The 20227-nt window shown below is 35.0% G+C and overlaps 1 protein-coding gene across 12 annotated transcripts in view; it reads left to right on the forward strand.

Annotated features, from left to right (window-relative positions):
* Positions 1–16: 16 nt before the first annotated feature.
* The window catches only part of ZUP1 (zinc finger containing ubiquitin peptidase 1), a 54656-nt gene continuing 34445 nt past the window's right edge, over positions 17–20227 (forward strand). For 8 of the 12 annotated variants that reach the window (XR_014267508.1, XR_014267509.1, XR_014267510.1 and 5 more), the window contains exons 1-8: positions 33–403; positions 1702–2277; positions 4746–4856; positions 6915–7036; positions 8625–8793; positions 15104–15292; positions 15579–15744; positions 19070–19221. Coding sequence is in view for 6 of the 12 variants with exons in the window: in XM_082475263.1 (XP_082331389.1) it covers positions 388–403; positions 1702–2277; positions 4746–4856; positions 6915–7036; positions 8625–8793; positions 15104–15292; positions 15579–15744; positions 19070–19221 (1501 nt within the window). In the remaining 6 variants the exon portion in view is untranslated. Of the gene's footprint in view, positions 404–1701; positions 2278–4745; positions 4857–6914; positions 7037–8624; positions 8794–15103; positions 15293–15578; positions 15745–19069; positions 19222–20227 lie in introns of all 12 variants that reach the window. The other 4 variants (XM_082475261.1, XM_082475264.1, XM_082475260.1 and 1 more) reach the window with 4 other exon arrangements.

Raw genomic sequence — 20227 nt, forward strand, 5'->3', positions numbered from 1 at the left:
CCAGATTAGCGTGGAGCGGTGCATGCTGGGAGTCCTTCCCTTCCGGGGAATAGAAGAGGTTTTTTGAATTTGTTTCTGGAGGCTGAAGCTTATCGGAGTCCCTCGTTCTCTTCTCAGTTCACCGTGAGTCTCTGGGTAGAAAGAGGGCCTACCTCAGTCTTTTAGGCCGGGAAAGGTAATCGACGCCGCGCACGCACTCCTGCCCGCAAGCCAGCCGGCGTCAGCCGCGGGATCCGAAGAGGAAGCCAAGCACAGGGCAGTGTGGCCGGCCTGTGGCCGGCTCTACAGGCCGGTAGGAAGTGACCGTCCAGCCCTGGTTCCCTGGGCCCAACGCTTTGACCCAGTTAGTATCGGGGCTGGTTTTCTGTCCTGGCCCGGGACGCTGGCATGGACCCTTGCTTGGGTAGGCTCCGGCACCTCTCGCCGGCCTCCGTACATCTCTCATCCCCTTGTTGTGTGTGATCTAAGGGTTGGGGAGTTGAAGCACATCCTTCTGCGTCCAGCTGTGTCCCAGCCCGGGGAACGTAGAAACTTCTCTGCATGTGACGTTCTTTCCACTGGGGGTTTGGGAGAATTTTCATCTAAAATCAGAGATTATTTTCACTTATCTGAAGGGAAATGGAAAAAAGGACAAAGTTGGGAGTTCTTAGAAAGCCACATTTATTTAAATGATGGGAATAGTTTCCTTATTTTTCATTTCCTGTTTTTTTTCTGAATATAGTTTCCTTATTTTTCATTTCCTGTTTGTTTTCTGAATAGTTTTTAGCTGAACGGTAGTCTGTAGTAGAAAGGTTGTGACGGTGATTGCTTTTTGAAAATTACTGCTTAGCAAAATCACCTTTGTGTCAGTAGCCAGTACTTCATTTGTCCGTAAAACCCAGAAATGACTGCTGATTCAGTACAACTCGTTTTGTAGACCAAACCTCAAAGAGGTGAGATGTCTCACCTAAAATTATGAAACCTGAGATTATAATCCGGTTCTCTTTGACTCTGGAATCAGTGCTGTTTTCTATTATGCTCACTCGGCTTTTATTTTTTTGGGTGGAGAGTACAGCCTCTGGAATCAGTGCTGTTTTCTCTTATGCTCACTCTGCTTTTATTTTTTTGGGTGGAGAGTACAGCCTCTGGAGCGTGACTGGGTTAGCATTTTGGCTAACCATTTTCTGGCGCTGGTGACGTATCTGAGCCAGGGTTTCCTCCATATAGAAAGATAATAATGGTGCTTGAATTGGTTTGATATATGTAAAGCTCTTTAACTGTTAACTGCTATTATAAAGATTTGTTTGTTTATACCCAATTCATTGTTAATAATTTTAAAGTTTTGTATTTAGATATATCAGTTGATAAGGTTTCTTCTCTTTGTTTTCTCTTACTTGACTTATTTTACCTGCAAGTTTATAAACATTTTTTCTCTACCTCAGTCCAGAGACACACTTTTTGAAATTTTTGAAAAATTATTTACTTTAATTTGCATTATTCCTTTGTTTTATCGAAACCATAAGCTTGAAATACAGTAGTGAAATTTTGGTTGAGATTTATAAATAAATTTGTGTATTTGAGGAACAGTAAGTACATTGAAAATTTCTTCATCTAAATAATCCAGTTATAAATAACAAATATAATTGCTCGAAATCATTTTACAAAATGTATTTTCTTCAACTCCTACTTTCTAACTTAAAATAATATTGTATTCTTTTCTAGGTACCTGCTGTACCATGCTATCTTGCAATATATGTGGTGTAACAGTAACCTCAGAACCAGACATGAAGACTCACCTCCTAATTGTTCACATGGAAAATGAAGTTACATGTCCATTTTGCAAGTTGTCAGGTGTGAATTATGATGAAATGTGTTTTCATATTGAAACTGCTCATTTTGAGCAAAATGAACTAGAAAAAAACTTTGAGAGGATTAATACAATGCAGTATGGAACTTCCAATAGCAGGAAGGACAGCACCCTACAGTGTAGAATGGAAGTTAATTCAAGTATTCATTCAGCTTGTGCATCTAATCATCCGAAAATTTCAGCTCAAGGCCCGCCTAACAATGGTATTTTAAAACATAAAGGCTTTTATTCAGAGAACTTAACTGAATCTAGAAAATTCCTGAAAAGTAAGGAAAAACAGTCTGACCGAACCAAAATTAAAGGATCAATTTATGAAGCAATGTATAGTCCTCCTGAATGTCCATTCTGTGGAAAAATAGAAGGTTGTAGTCAAGATGTGGAAACTCATGTGAAAACAGAGCATGCTGATCTTTTAGACACTCCATTAGAAGGTAAAGTATTCGTTTTATATAATAAGTAAGTAGCAGTGGTCTCAGTTTAATATGTGGTGTCCCAAAAGTTGGTTTGTAAATGAGATCACTACAAATGTGTTTTCAATTTGTTTATAACATTGTTCATTTGCCATTATTGCAATATGAAAATACAATAATGGAAAAGAGTTTTGATGCAAATAATAAATGTTTCAGCTACATTGAAAATAGTTTTAGAAACTTTCTGAGGAGAAATACACTCAGAGTCCAGTTTGCAGAGGCCATTCTTTTATTTACCACCAGCCCAGTGGCATCTGAACTGCCTGGGACTCTGATTTTGTTACCAAGTTCTAGTTTGATTCTGTTATGATCAGAGAACAAACTTTATGGTTTAAGTTCTTTTGAATTTCTTGAAACTTGTTTTATGGCCTAAGGTATGGTATATGATCTATCTCAGCACATGTTCCATAGACACTTGGGGAAAAAATGTGTATTCTGCGGTTGTTGGGTCGAGTGTTTTATATTTGTCAATTAAGGTATGTTGTTTGATCGTGTTCAGATCTTCCATGTCCTTGCTGATTTCCTGTCTAGCAGTTCTACCAGTTTTTGGAAGGGAGTTGAAGTCCCTAATTATAATTGTATATTTGTCTGTTTTTCCTTTCAGCTCTATTAGGATTTGTTTCATGTGTTTTGAGGCTCTTTTATTGGTGCATACACATTTAGAATCATGTATTTCTTTGATACAGTTGAGTTTTTAAGAGTAATTTATATATTTTGGATGCAAGTCCTTTATCAGATAATGTGTTATGCAAATATTTTCTCCTGGTCTGAGGCTTGTCTTTTCATTCTCTTAACAGTGTCTTTCACAGTGCAGAAGTTTTTACTTATAATGAAGTTCAACTTACTTGATTTCTTCTTTCATGGGTTGTGCTTTTGGTGTTGTATCAAAACTCTTTGCCAGACCCAAGGTCACCTTTCCCACATTATCTTCTAGAAGTTTTATAGTTTTGAATTTTACATTTAAGTCTGATTCATTTGAGTTAATTTCTATAAAAGGTTAAGGAGATCTTCCTTAGGTTCATTAGGTTCATTTTTTGAAATTTAATAAATGCTGTTTTTTAGGGAAGTTTCAGGTTCACAGCAAAATTGAGTAGAAAGTACAGAGAGTACCCGTATACCCCCGTCCCCTTAGCCTCACAACCTCCTCCATTATTCAACAACCCATACCAAGTGATACGTTTGTTAAAATCAGTGAATCTACATTGACACATTAATATCACTCAAAGTCCATAGTTTACATTAGGGTTCACTCTGGATGTTGTATATTCTACAGGTTTTGACAAATGTATAATGACATGAACCCACCATTTAGTATTTAGTATCAGACAGAATAGTCACACCGCCCTAAAAATCCTCTGTGCTCCACCTATTCATCCTTCCCTCCCCCTGGCCACTGGCAACCACTGATCTTTTTACTATCCATATTTTTGCCTTTTCCAGAATGTCATATAATTGGAATCACACAGTATGTAGCTTTTTCTGATTGGTTTATTTCACTAAGTAATGTACATTTAAGATTCCTCCATGTCTTTTTATGGCTTGATAGCTCATTCTTTTTTTTTTTAGCGTTGAATAATATTCCTTTGGATGTACCACAGTTTATTTATCTGACCTACTGAAGGACATCTTGGTTGCTTCCAAGTTTTGGCAATTATGAATAAAGCTGCTATAAATGTCCATGTACTGGTTTTTGTGTGGACAGAAATTTTCAATTCATTTGGGTAAATACAAGGGAATTCATGATCCTGGATCATATGGTAACAGTGTGTTTAGTTTTGTAAGAAACTGCCAAACCCTTCCGAAGTGGTTGTACCATTTTGCATTCCCACCAGCAGTGAATGAGAGTTCCTCTTGCTCACATCCTTGCCAGCATTTTGTGTTGTCAGTGGTCCAGATTTTGGTCATTCTAATATATGTGTAGTGTTATCTTGTTTTAATTTGCAGTTCCCTAATAACATAATAACATTTTCTGTACCCAGTATCAGCCAGGTCTTGGTCTTGTAGAGGTACCATTTCTTCTGTCTTGGGCATGCTCCCAACTAGGGCATTTGATCCCAGTGTCCTGCTTTTTTGCTGAATGCTTGAATTCTGCGCGTCACCACGCAGTTTGGAGGGTACTGAGAATCCAGCCTCCAAAGTCCATATCTGAACTGGCCTCTACTTACCATTTGATTTTCCTTTTTACTTTTCTTTTCTTGTTTTGACTACAGAGCTAAATGTTTATTATTAATATTTTCTTTTATTGTAAGAAGTTCGTGCTTATGCTCAGGCTTTCATCTTGACCCTAGAAGTAGAAAAATTGCTTTAAATCCAACTACAAAGAGCTTTTACTTATTTAATAAAGTTAGTGGGTAGTAGAGTCTTTGACTTGGGGTGAAAATTTTAAAGGTTTTAAAAATCAAACCAACTAAATTATATCTCTAATACAGATTGTAATCAACCACTCTATGACTGCCCTATATGTGGGCTCATCTGTACAAATTACCATATTCTCCAGGAACATGTTGACTTGCATTTGGAAGAAAGCAGCTTTGGACAAGGTATGCCTATTAAAGATAAGAATGTCATGATTTAATTTCTATTTCCTAGGATACTATCTACTTTTTAGATTAGTGTTATAGAGGGAAAAAAAAGCCACACTGGTTAAAAATAAATCTGTCCCTTAAAAAATTCTAATAATGCTTCAACTGTTTTTTTTTTTTTTTAATTTATTTATTTTATTTTTGGATGGGTCTTCGTTGCTGCACGTGGGCTTTCTCTAGTTGCGGAGAGCAGGGGCTACTCCTCGTTGCGGTGCGCGGGCTTCTCATTGAGGTGGCTTCTCGTTGCAGAGCACGGGCTCTAGGCGCGCGGGCTTCAGTAGTTGTGGCTCGTGGGCTCTAGAGCGCAGGCTCAGTAGTTGTGTCACACGGGCTTAGTTGCTCTGCGGCATGTGGGATCTTCCCGGACCAGGGCTCAAACCCCTGTTCCCTGCACTGGCAGGCGGATTCTTAACCACCGCGCCACCAGGGAAGCCCAACTTTTTTAAGAAGTTTTTTCACAGAAAAGTTATAAAGGATGAACTATTGTGACCAACAACTGAACTAGGGGGTGTGAATCCAGGGTTTGGACCTAGAACATCAGTATTTAGAAGACAGTGAAATATTGTACAATTTTTTAAATCTTTTTGATTTATAAGTTGAGGCCATTCTTTCAGCAGCTGGAAGTAGTTGAATTTAGCATCTTGTCAGTAAAAATTGTTTATGAACTAAGAAGCTGCCATATGGCACATATAATTTTAAAAAGAATATGAACTATGAGACTTAAAAGTTTTTCAAATGCATTTTCAGGTACTCTTCTAGTTTCTTTATTACCACCTACTAGTTTTATAAGAGATACTAAAGTTTTCCTCTGTCCCCTATTTTTTTTAAATAGTGGCATTGATTAATTAATCATGGGGGTACCTTAGAAGTGGAAAGATCCTATATGATTTTCACAATTCCATTGAAACAAAATGTAATGTAGACCTAAAGAGAAACCAATTGTGTTCCACTGGATTTCAGTTTCTTAAGGTACATAGACATCTCCTGTTAATGCAGGGGTTTTTAGTGTTCATTGTCAGTGATCCTAGTACCACTTAGTGATGTCCAGGGATAGCATTACCTGCTCACTCAGCCTAATACGAACATGAGAATTACTGGAGTAAAGATGGAACAGTTCTCTACTGTGGTGGTTCTTTACTAATTACTGTGGAAGAATAAATCTCTGAAGTTGAGAGTCTGATAGTTCTTACTTTGTTTATGATAAGCTTTGTATGGGTACATAAATTATTCTGTAATCCTGTAGTGGGTAATGAGAGAAAGATATGGTCTGAGTGAATCACTGTTGATAGCTGCAGAAGTATGCTAAGAATCAGTTTTGAATGCATATTTCTACCGGTGGAAGTAGGAACCAATTAGGAAGGTGTAGCAGAGGCTGAGAGATTTGAAAGGAAAGAAAGAATATTCAAATACATAATTAAACCATCAAATTGGGAAGTCAAGGAGATGCTGGCCAGAAGACACTCACTAATGGATCTGTGGGACACTGGGTAGAGAGGAAAAAGGGCAAGAGGTTCCATAGTTGTACTACTTGCTTGGGGGTCAGACTGTAATTAAGTTACGATCTAATATCTGTACTTTGCAAACTTATATTTTTTACCCTCTTTATTATTTCCTTTTCCCCCCCTAGTATTTCTTTTGAAAACCAATCTGCCTTATTTGTGTTAATGAGGGGCACTACTCAAGGGTGCTACTTAATTTCTCTAAGTTCTGGTTTCCTTTGGAGATAATAATACCTAACTTCCTAAGGTTGTTATGAGGATCCAAATGAGACAATTAATGAGAAGTGCCTGTCACAGCCTAAACACTCAGCGAGTATTAGCGATTTAAGTGGAGGTTATACCCTTACAGAAGCAGTTCAAGTTCTGCTAGATTTGTTCTCAGTGTTTCTGTGACATCATAGTCATGAATAAATGGCAAAATAATAGCATTTACTCCTTTTAAAAAATATGTATTAACATATAAGTGAGCCTTTATTTCAGTAGTTATTTTATTCTAAACATTAAAAATGTATAATAGGTATGGATAGAGTCCAGTGTTCTAGAGATCTAGAATTGGCTCAACAGCTTCAACAAGAAGAAGACAGAAAGAGGAGATCTGAAGAATCAAGACAAGAAGTGGAAGAATTTCAGAAGCTGCAGGTACAAAGATTAATAGCAATTATATTATTTTGGTTTGGTTAGAGTTCTTATTTTTCAAACATGCTATCAAGCCTTCAGCCTATTATTTTTGTCTCTATTATGCAAAATTTTTTTTTACATATATTTTTTATAGTTCATAACAGCCACCATTTATAAGTACTCATTCTGGTCATGTACTGGGGTGAACACTTCGTATAAAGTATCTTAAAATCTTCACTGCTCCATGAAGTTATTTTAGACCTTTTTGTTTAACAGCAGATGAAGAAATGGAGACACGAAGTACTTAAGTAGCTTAACTTGCTCAGGGTTTGGCAGTATTAAATGGTAAAGCCTGAATATAAACCTATGTCGATGGGGAAAATTAGGAAATTGAGACTCAGAATTTTAAGTGTCTTTATAGGTACTTAAAACAGAAACTTAGAATTAATGTCTCCTGAGTCTTAAATTCTTTTAGTGATTGCAATTCAGGCATTTAGAAAGAACCATTTTTAATGGAAAATGCTTTTTGATGATGTTTGAGACTTCATTTATTTTAGGTGAGTGGTGGTATCTGTTGAACTAAACTGGTAGCATCTATTATATTTTTAATGCATTAAAAATTTTAACAGCTTTTTCTACTTTTTTCAGACCTAATTTGCTGTAGACTATGATGTCATCTGTGCTGATAATGCTCATAGAAGTTTTTAAGTGTTCTTTTTCTATGTGCTAATAGGGTAATGTATGAGTAAAAAGGGTTTATGATCGAATAGGTTTGAAAGTGTCCAGTTAAACAGGTTTGTGTACTTGGGGTCTTCTCAAAGCCTTTAATATACTAATATGCATTGTACATATCATAATCTTCCTGAACTTATTTGACCTCTGACTTTTTTTTCTCCAGTATCTTAGACATGGCTATTCTTCCTTTGGAATATCTAATTTAGGCTATTTTTCTCATTCATGATTCATTTATTTGCAAAATTATTTTCCCACCAGGATTCAGAGGAGAAAAGAAAGTTGGCTTTTTCCTAAGTCGTCTTTGCCTTATATAATTTTGAAACATTATCAATACAAAAAGTTTTCAGTGTTTAAGGGAGTTTATTATGTAAGTTTGCAGGTTACTTGTTCAGATCTCAGAAATGTTTCCCGTAGGGGCTGTTTTAACATATTATTGTCAGTGTGCAAAAACGTAGTTCATTCACTACATAGAATGAATACCTGAATGAATTATGGATTAAGTAGGCCTTTGTAGGCTAGCCTAGGAACCAAATAACAAGTTCTGACAGGTTGTCTTGAAAAAATCATCAGTATGGTCAGAACTCATCTGCCTTTCACCGTACCATTAGTAGGAAGACAGAATTCTCTACTTTCCCTACTACAAGGAAAACAAGTCTCTTGCCATGATGGTTGTTTGTAGAGAAAGGCTATTAACTTAGAGATTTTTGTGTGTGTGATTTATTTTTCACAAAAATCTTTAAGTTGACTTGTATAAAAGTCTATAAACCAGAATGTTTCAAAATATATTTCCAGATATAAAAAATAGTGGGACGTTTCCATCCTCATTGATGTAAAGGGACATAAAAATTAAGTCATTTGTTTTTATGTTCAATAGAGACAGTATGGTTTAAATAATTCTGGAGGGTACAAACAACAGCAGCTACGAAATATGAAGATAGAAGTAAATAGGGGAAGAATGCATCCATCTGAATTTCATAGAAGAAAAGCTGATATGATGGAATCACTAGCTGTTGGTATTGATGATGAAAAAACAAAAACTTCTGGTGAGTATTTAAACATCCAAATCATGGTTTTAATATTCCATACATCACTGAAGTAATAATCAGAATTTGAATTTTGCTTAATTTTCATAACCCATAGTTTATATAGTTTTAGGTGAGACTGTGTGTTCAAGTAATTTTTTGTTTGTTGTTTTAAAACTCCTGAACTTTTATTTTTACAGTAAATAATTCACTTAAAAATAATTCACTTTTATATTGTGTCAATTTATTTGACATTTGAAAACAAACCTTTTAGAAAAGTTTTTATTAAGTGCTTACTATGTTCTAGACAATTGCTGTCTAGTAGAATGTGAACCACATAAATAATTTTAAATTTCCAGTAGTCACATTAGAAAAAGTAAAAAGGACTAGATGAAATTAATTTTAATATTTTTCCAGCGTGTCCATAATACGTCAACATGTAATCGGTATTAAAAACTATTAATGGGATATTTTGCAATTCTTCAAAATCCAATGTGTATTTTACTTTGCAGAGCATCTCAGTTTGGACAAGCCACACTTCAGGTGTTCAAATAGCCACATGTAAATAGTTTCTACCGTATTGTTCAGTACAGTTCTGGATACTAAGACCTTCATATATATTGTATCATGTAACTCTCAAAAGAAAAATCTTGTGTACTTTTAGATTTTTCTGGATGAGGTCATTGTGACTTAGGTTAAATTACTTTCCCAAGGTAAGGTTACATAGCTAGTTATTGGCCCAGCTGGTATTCACAATCAGATCTGCCTTATTCCAAAGAATGCCATTTTTCCTGATTTTTTTTAACATTTTTTTTAAACATATCTGTTAGTATAGTTTAAAAAAAAAAACCCAAATTATATGGAAACAGCTTTGTTCCCACCACCGAGTTTTTATGAAATTTAATGTTTTAAAGCAGTAAACCCTTTCATATGTATATTAAACCCCTTGCATACCCCTCATTCATTCTGATTTCTCCTCCTCCACAAAGGGAATCATTATCCTGAATTTGGTATTTATCAGTCTCATATATGTTTTAATAATTTTATCTTATATGTAGGTTTCCATAATAATACATAATCTTTTATATTTTAAACTACATGTAAATTGGTATACAATATGTATGCTTTAATTGGATTTGCTTAAGTATATTGATTCTTATAACTGTACTTCATTCATTTTGATTGCTGTATAGAATTTCCTTGTATTACTTAGGTTGTTTCCAGTGTTTTATTCTTACAAATTGTGAACAGGTTTCCCCCTCAAGAGTTTCTCTAACATCCAGACTGGAAATACTAGATTAAAGGGTATTTGCATAATTAACTTTGTTAAGGGTATTATGGAGTTGTTTTCTAAAATGGTTGTAATCTACATTAGCATCAGTGTGTTCTGACTTATACTTTGTATCATGACACTTTTTAATTTTTGCCACTTAATAGAGCATGAGAGGAGGATACATCTCGTAATTGTATTTTTCGGATTACTCCTGAGTTAGTTTCTTCTGTAAATAACTTAGTCCCTTCCTTTTTCCCTTCTCTGTTGGGTTGTTTGTCCTTTTCTTATTGATTTTTGGAAGTCCATTAAGTATTCAAGATACTAATTCTTCATTGATTATATGAGGAGCAAATATCTTCTTCAAATCTATAATTTGCCTTTAAATTTTGTACATGGTGTCTTCAATTAGACAGAATTTTAAATTTGAATATAATCGAATTTCTCAATCTTTCCCTTTATTTGTATTCTAAGTGTCTTGTTTAAGAAACTCCCCCATCTTTGAGATCATAAACATATCCCTTTATATTGTCTTTAAATATTTATACCCTTAAAATGGATAACCAACAAGGACCTACTGTATAGCACAGGGAGCTCTGCTCAATATTATGTAACAACCTAAATGGGAAAAGAATTTGAAAAAGAATAGATACATGTATATGTATAACTGAATCTCTTTGCTGTACACCTGAAACTATCACAACATTGTTAATCAGCTATACTCCAATATAAAATAAAAAGTTAAAAAAAAAGTGTATATTTTTTAAAAAAGATAATTCCTTCACATAGATCATGGTATTATGCCAGCTGGAAGTAATTATATCACATAAAAATCAACTCACTGTGATAAACCATAATATGAAAAAGAATATTATATGTATAACTGAGTCACTTTGCTGTACAGTAGAAATTAACACATTGTAAATCAACTATACTTCAATAAAATAAACTAAAATTTAAAAAAACAGAACAAAACAAAAGAAAAATTTATGCCTGCTTTTCATATTCAGGAATTCCCTGGCTGTCCAGTGGTTAGGACTCCGCACTTCCACTGCAGGGGGCACAAGTTTGATCCCTGGTTGGGGAACTAAGATCCCGCAAGTGGCGCTGCCAAAAATATAAAATAAAATAAAGTAGCCATTACTAAAAAAAAAAATTATACCTTGCTTTCCATATTTTGACTTTTAATCGACTTGGAATTTATTTGTGCATATGTCTGTGTGAGAGAGAGGGAAGGAGGGAAAAAGGGGAGTGAGAGAAAGAGAAGGTATGGATCTAATTTTTCCCCTTATTTATAGTGATACTTAAATTACTAAGTTGTTATTGCTTGTTTATCTCAGTACCATTTAGCAAATCTGTACTGTCTCCATGTATTTGTAACACATATGTCATATTTTCATATATCCATAGGTCTGTTTCTGAAGGCTGTCTTTATACTTCAAGGGTCTCCCTGCAGGAAGTTTCCATACAGGATAGGACTTCCCAGCAAATGTGTAATATGATGCATTAGGGTATATAGGAAGAAAATATTAGAACTTCTACTTGTCTTTAATTTATGATATCCTTTAATTTCTGTTTATGCATATGTTTTAGAGTTACTGGAGAGTATAGTAGTGTATGTATAATTTAAAATAAATATATCTGTAAAAGATTGAAGAACACTGCCCTGTAACATACTGTGTCCTTTTTATAAGCTACCTTGAAATTTAGAAGTAATCGATTTGGTGCTAAAGATTTTTTTTTTTACTCCCTTCACTCATTTCTCCCACCCCCCCACATCCTGCCTCTGGCAAAGACCAGTCTGTTCCCTGTATCCATGAGCTTGTTTTTGTTGTTGTGGTGGTTGTTATTTTGTTGTTGTGTTTTTAGATTCCACATGTAAGAGAGATCATGCAGTATTTGTCTTTCCCTGTCTGACTTACTTCACTTAGCATAATGCCCTTAAGGTCCCTCCACTGTTATAAATGGCAAGATTTCATTCTGTTCTGTGGCTAAATAATATTCCATTGTATGTATGTATGTGTGTGTGTGTGTTATCTCTTCTCATTTTGTTTTTTTTGTTGTTGTTGTTACATTCATTTTTTTTATTCTTTTTTTTGAGGGGTTATAGTTGGTTTACAATATTATATTAGTTTCAGGTATACAACATAGTGATTCAGTACTTTTTAGATTATACTCTATTTAAAGTTATTATAAAATATTGGCTATATTCCTTGTGCTGTACAATATATCCTTGTAGCTTATTTATTTTATGCATAGTAGTTTGTACTTCTTAACCCCCTACCCCTATCTTGCCCCTTCTTCCTTCTCTCTCCCCACTGGTTAACCACTGATTTGTTCTCTATATATGTGAGTCTGTTTCTGTTTTGTTATATTCATTGGTTTTATTTTTTAGATCCCTCATATAAGTGATAACATACAGTATTTGTCTTTCTCTGTCTGACTTATTTTACTAAGCGTTATTACCCTCCAGGTCCGTCCATGTTGTTGCAGATGGTGAAATTTCATTCTCTTTTATGGCTGAGTAGCATTCCTTTGCATGTATGTATGTGTACCACAATTTCTTTATCCATTCATCCTTCAGTGGACACTTAGGGTCTATATCTTGCCTATTACAAACCATTATGCAGTGAACATGGGGGGTGCATATATCTTTTCAAGTTAGTGTTTTTGTTTTCTTCTGATAACAAATTGGCTTGCTGTGTCATATGGTAGTGAAATTGCTGGATCATATGGTAGTTCTAGTTTTATTTTTTTGAGGAACCTCCATACTGTTTTCAATAGTGGCTGCAACAGCTTTCAAAAGTATGCAAATATATACAGTCCTGTTGGACTGCTAGTATAAGGCCTGCTGACCAGGTGATATGGCAGTGTCCCCTCGGTGACAATCGCAAAAATCAGGGTTGCACACAAGTGTATGGGCTCTTTTCTGGAAGTTACTGGTAAGCTGGAGTAAGGCAGAGGGAGAATGCCAAGGGGGCATCCACAGCCTTCGTTCCTTGAGAGCAGCTCCCTAGTCCACTAGATAGTGCCAATCCTGAAGCTTGCCCCCCAGGCTGAAGCTCTAAGACAAAGAAAGAGGCTGCCTTCAGAGAAGGACTTGGGGATATGCCTCAGTTTTTTGTCTGTGCAGGTGCCCTGGAGGTGGCGGCCTTCTGAGAGTCGTCTTCCCGATTGCCATAGTCCTGTGAGACCCAGGAATGCAAGCCCTCCTGGCCACCAGAATCAGGCCCTCAGGGTGGCAGCTGTGAAAGCTGGGGTACCAGGCGTAAAAACCAGGACACCAGCCATGTGTAAGGCTCCCCTCCAGGAGACACTGGCTCTCTGAAAACTTTCCTAACCTTGGGAAGGAAAAAGAAATCCAGATCCAGGAAATCCAGAGTTCCAAATAAAATTTTTATTTTTTGTTAGTTATGCAGATGTTAATTGAAGCTGCTCTCATTTGAAGAGTCTCATTATTTTAACATTCTGTATTCTATATAGAATAGAATATAATTTAACAGAAGGTAGATTCATCTTGGAAAATATCTAAAGATATTTTGGTGCTAAGAAATAAAAAACTTTAATTATGAGGAAATTTTCCTTTAAAAGCAAGTGATATGTGGTTACTAGGACAGTATTACCTATACAATGAGGCACCATTGAGTTAGTAATAACTATGCCAAAGTATATTAGAATGTACATTACTTTTTTTTTTCTATTTTTCTATTACTCCACCTCATTCTTAAATGTCTCTCAAATCTTGATCTCTTTATCAAAGTCTGTGATACTGAATCTCACATTAATTTCTCTGAATTCCTAGAGTACCCATTCCATGCTACAACATTTAGTACTCAGTTATATAGCATTTTAATTGTTCTTTTTCTTGACCATGAGTCTAATCTTTTTAAGTTACCTGGAAATGGTTATAATGGTCTATATTTCTGTGCTTCATAGTGTAGACACAGCTACAACTCTTGGTTCCTTTAATTGTTTTGACTTGTTGACTCTGCCTTCTTAAAGACAAAAACCCATTTTCCTAAAGGATACTCTTCATTCAAGTTAAGCATTTAGTGATTGCCTTTTTGGCGCCATGTTCTATGTGAGAAAGTATGGGCTATCCAAATAAGATTTTCCTGCCAGTAAGCTTCCCAGAGTCTGTAAAGTATACACAAAGAACTGTAGTATTCTGCCATGACAGAATATGACCAGTACCTAGGAGGCACAACAAGTAAAATGTAGTGATTGTTCAGAAAAAGAGGACCTTTTTGTTTGGGGTTATGGAATCAGGAAAAGTGTTTACGAAGACTGTAGCATTTGCTTCTGAAAGTATCAGTAGGATTTTGAAATATAGGGAGAGTTACTAGAAGGAGGAAAGGGATAGAATCAGATGTACCCTGTCCTAACACCTTGTTATTCATACTATAGCACTTATTATAATCTGGGTCCAGGAGATTTTAAGGAATATTGTCATAATATTTTGTATCCTCAATGCTTAGCATAGTGCTAAGTATATAAAAAGTGCTTAGTAAATATTGTACTTGAATGAAAACTCCATGGTCAAAATCATGTTTAATGTGTTCAGTTAGGCCACAGCCAAAATTACGGCAAGAAGAGTGGTTTGAAATAAAGGTAAGTTAGAGGATAGCTTGCTGTGGGCTTCATATACCATGGATTAAAACTATTCCATGGGTAATAGGAAGCTATTGAAGTTTTTAAATTGGGAGCAAATTGACTAGGACTGAGCTTCAGAAAGAATGATGTCCAGCAGAATGTATAATAAAATGGGGGGACAAGAACATTCATTCAGCAGTGTACTTTTATGTGCTGGCCCTGCAGATGCAGAAGTAAAGGAAGCAAACAGTTTCAATTCAGCATAATAAGTAACATGCTAGTATTAGGAAACTCACATAGTAGTAAATAAGAAGGAAAATAACCAAGATTATGTCAGTAAAAAGATAAAGATGGAATTGACAGGATTTAGATGTGGCCCTTGAGAAAGAGATTGATATTAGAAATATATGAGACAGCCATAGAAAGATGATATCCCGCTAAACCTTCTAAATCTCTTTTCCACTTTAGGAATTATGGAAGCACTTTATAGGTATTATCAGAATGCTGCCACAGATGTGAGGCGTGTGTGGCTTTCTACAGTAGTGGATCACTTTCATTCATCTTTTGGTGACAAAGGCTGGGGTTGTGGTTACAGAAATTTCCAAATGCTGCTTTCATCATTATTGCAAAATGATGCATATGATGATTGCTTGAAAGGTATGTGAAATACGGTACCCTGAACTTATCATCTGATAAAGTACATTTGATGTGCAATGAATTAATATATAGTAGGCACAATTAATAGCTTTAATAAAGATGTATTTTAGTGGATATTTACATTAAAAGCCTGAATTCTGGTTGAAGGAAGAGAAAATGATACAGTAGAAGATGTCAGAAATAATGGCTTAAAAACTGTAGGTTCCTGTAGAATGTATGGTGTACTGCTAAATGATATTATTCAGTACTAACTGTCATATTACATATTTGCTTTGTATGATTTTAGGCATGTCAGTTCCTTGCATTCCAAAAATTCAGTCTATGATTGAAGATGCATGGAAGGAAGGTTTTGATCCCCAGGGTGCCTCTCAACTTAATAACAGGTTACAGGGAACAAAGGCCTGGATTGGAGCATGTGAAGTATATACACTTCTGACCTCCCTAAGGATAAAGTATGTACCTAAAAAACCAAGTTAATGTTATTGTCATATCTGGGAAATTTTTGTTATTGTGTTTTTTTTTTATCAAAGGGATAGTTAAAAAATAAAATTTAAGTAGCATTAAAATGAAAGACTTACAATGAAAACCAGCAACTCATTCCCCATTTCATGCTCTTCTCTATTCTCAAGTCCTGTCTCTCAGAGGCAGCTGTCACTTCCATTGTTTTTAAGTAATATGCTTTCAAGGCTTTTTCTTGGTTTGTCACTTTTAAACATTGTCTACTGCATTCTCCTTATATCTCCCGTCTGTTTCCCCTCAATTTTTATAATATGGTTAAATCTCAGTTTTTATTAAGTTAAAGTCAGAGTTTACATCATGACTGTGTAAATATTACTCATTGCTGATTTTATATCTTTCCTGAAAAGCTTTTTAAAATTTTCTTTGAGTTAAGAATTGCCTTTCCTTTTCCGTTTTACAGTTTGGCTGCATCATGGTCAAATTTTTCCAAAAACTCCACTTATCATGAAATCTGAGGCGCTCCTTATTCCTGGACACCTTTTTCTTGAAGCCATCTTTCCTCTGCTCTAGTCTGGATTATTTGCCTTCTAGATCCCTTCCACAGCTCTAATCATGTTGCATTTCTTCACTGTTTTCTTGAATTGGATCCTGGATTTTTCCTGGATTCCATGTCTTTCTCTTTTTTGGATTACTCTCTTTTGCTTGAACACTTCCTAAGAAAGGGTACCTAGTCTTATTACGTAAGTGATAGTTTGTGTGGCTGTATTATTCTTAACTCAAAATCATTTTCAAATCAGATCAAGTTGTTACTCTGTTGACTTCTAGCAATCAGTATTACTAAAGAGAAGGTAAGCTGCCATCTGATTTTTGTTCCTTTGTGTATAACCTATTTATTTCCTCTGGAAGTTTTTCTTTTCTTAGCCCCGATGCTATGAAATTTCACCATTGGATGTGGGGCTTTGATTCATTGTGTTGGGCATTTGTTTTTCCTTTTGAATCTGGAATTGTAGGCTATAAGATCTCAGTATAGTGGTTAAGAGCTTACACTTTTTGAAGTAAGATTGCCTACAATTGATTCTAGCTTTCTGCCTACTAGCTCTATGACTTAACTTGTCCTAGTCCCACCATTGATAAAAGAACATGTAAATAGTTACTGCTTCATAGACTTGTAGTGATGATTAAATGAGATAATAATGTCCTTAGGACTATGACTGGCATGTAGTCAGAGCTTAGGGGTTAACTGTTGTTTGATAATTATGATCCCTCCATTTTCTTTATTTTTCTTTCTGGAACTCCTGTTAGTTGGCCACTGAACTTCTTTGACTTTCTTTGATTTTGTTTTACTATCTAAATTTACTCAACGTTACCTCCCAACAATTTTAACAATTTAACAATCATCTTTTTAATTTTAAGGGGTAATTTCATAGCATCGTATTCTTTTATGGTTGTAAACTTTTTTTCCAACATTTTCTTTTTTTTCTATTCCTTGCATTTTTCTGTATCCTCCATGTTAAATTGTTTTCATGTCTATTTATTTTAGTCTTTTCCATTTGGAAGGCTTTCTTCTAACTTTTAAAAATCCTGGGCTTCCCTGGTGGCGCAGTGGTTGAGAGTCTGCCTGCCAATGCAGGGGACATGGGTTCGAGCCCTGGTCTGGGAAGATCCCACATGCCGCGGAGCAACTGGGCCCGTGAGCCACAATTACAGAGCCTGCGCGTCTGGAGCCTGTGCTCCGCAACAAGAGAGGCCGCGATAGTGAGAGGCCCGCTCACCGCGATGAAGAGTGGCCTCCGCTTGCCACAACTAGAGAAAGCCTATGCACAGAAACGAAGACCCAAACACAGTCATAAATTAATTAATTAATTAATTAAAAATCCTTAGCTGTCTGTTCCTAAAGTGAAGAATGAGGCACTAAAAAGCTGATTGGCGGACCTGGGCTTTCAAGAGGCATCGGAGATAGATGCTTATGATCATCTTTTATGGAAAGTTTGCCTTAAGCTTCATGACTCTATATTTCCTTTTATGTTTGTTTCTAAGTAATTTAACCAGTGTTTTACATCATTTCTATCATGTTAATTGATTCAGAAGTAAAAATATTTCTTAAATTTTAAATAGAAAAACGAATGTGTGTATAATAACTTTCTCGAATTATTAAATTGAAAGGACTATTTTAATGCCCTCTAAATTTATTTTTTCTTGTTTTCTTTTCCTTTTTGCCAGTCTGTTCACACCTTCAGATTATATATACTATATCATGTTTTGAGCTTTTAAGTAATTTCTAAGGAAAGGAAAAATTTTTTTTTAAGTACCTGATGAATCCAGCTATTTTCTTGGCACCTGAAATAGTTTAGTTTTTTGTAAAGCCTTTTTATTACTATACCCTGAATTTGCTTACTAGTTATTTAAATGTCTTTCTTTTGCTCTCTGTGAATTATAGTCTGTAGGATACTATTCACATTCTAAATCTAAGCCTGCAGTCAACTGCTAACTCAAAAGCACTGTTCTTTTTGATAGTTTTTCCAGAAGTTCATTTCAACATTTAAAGCTCAGTACTAATCAGTTGAAAGTTATCAACATTAAACTTGGTGTATTTGGAAACTTTATGGCCAAGAGAGACAAGGATAGGATATCTGTGCTATACTTTAAAGTGAAAATAAAGCTTTTAATTGCTTTTCCTTATATTTGACCTTTTTAAAAATAGTTGTTGAGAAGTGTAAATAGTGCTCCTGGTTAAAATAGTTTGGTTTATTCATGGTTGACTTCCTCTTGAGGAAACAATACCACCATGGTCTGTTGCCAAATAGGAGATAGATAGATGTATAGATGGGGGTACATACAGGTTTTTTATGATCTTTACAGGTATTCTTTTCTTGTCTATTATTGAAATTTGAGAGAACTGACAGGAAAAATATTTAGGATATTTTTGATAGCTTCAAATGGCTGTTGAGGAATTATAATTAGAGGTCGGCTTCTAATTGATCATCAGGTTTAGAGACTTTGGAGTAAAAGTTCCTATGTCTCAGGTTATATGTAGACTTTTAAAAATCAAGTATGATCCTCATTTACTACTAATGGAAGTTTTATATGTCAGAAAATTTTTGTAACTTTTGTATCTGTCATCAACCTTAAAAGTTATTTAAATAATTTCCTCATAAAATAACAGTTTTCAGATAAACAATAAAATTTTTATTTCTTCTTAAGAAAATGATGAAATAAAATTAATTCTAAATTAAGAAGTTTTTGTATTTTATAACTCCATTGATGAAAAAAATTTTTTAATGTTTTCTAAATAATCCATTTTGTCAATTTTTTTTATAGGTGTCGTATTATTGACTTTCACAAGTCAACTGGCCCTTTGGGTACACACCCTCGCTTATTCGAATGGATATTGAGCTACTATTCTTCAGAGAGAGAAGGGAGTCCAAAAGTAGTGTGTACATCTAAACCTCCTATCTATCTTCAGTATCAAGGTTAGTATAACTTACAGATACTAAGTATAACTTACAAGACAATTTATTTTTATAAGACAAGTAATTGGCTTTTGCTTTAGGATACGTTAAGATTCTGATAATGGGAGGAGAGGAGTATTGTGACATTACTCTGATTTTTAGAGCTATATTGTCATCATAATACATTCCAGTAGTGGATGATATCCTTGGTATTTTCAGGGCCACCTGGTTCACTCTCCCTTTATTGTTCATCCTTTACATTTTCCAAGGCTTTACCTCACTTCAGTGAGGCCTTCCCTGGCCATCTTTTTAAAAATTTCATCTTGTTATTCTACCCACCTCCAACAATGGCATTTCCTATCCCTCTTCCCTGCTTTATTTTTCTTTATCAAACATGATATATATAAACTTTACCTATTTACCTTGCTTATGGAGAACTACTTCCTGTTAGAATATAAGCTCCATGAAGGCAGAAGTGTTTGTTTTGTGTGCTTTTGTATCGCTAACTGCATGGAATAGTGCCTGGCATATGGATATTTCATAAAATTTGTCGAATGGATGATTTGGATTGACAGGAGGAAGGAGAAGTAAATATTAGGAATTTCATTGTTTAGGATACAAGCTAGAAAGTTTTAGCCCTTCCCATTGAAGTTCTAGTATATGTAAATTGACTTTTGTTTACCTTTTGGAACCATGAGAATTTTTGTTCTTCAGTAGGTAAATTTCAAATCCATTCATCTGAGATAATTTGAATAAGAAGGACTATGGGATTAGGAAAGAAAAACTAAAATATATGGCATAGTGAAAGTAGAATTTTTTGCCATGAAGCCTTTAGAAAACTAAAAGTGAACAAAGAAAACTGAAGGTTAGGAAGTAGAACTAAACTCTCGTGTCTTAGAACTGAAAGAACTCAGATAGCCTATATGTCAGAGGGACTGACTGTATTTATATTCTAAACACACGTGCACACATGCTATATATAGAAAGTATATGTAGTGTGTATATATATATATATATATATATATAT

Source organism: Balaenoptera physalus, assembly GCF_965194825.1.
Source record: "Balaenoptera physalus genome assembly, chromosome: 9".
NCBI lineage: Eukaryota > Metazoa > Chordata > Mammalia > Artiodactyla > Balaenopteridae > Balaenoptera > Balaenoptera physalus.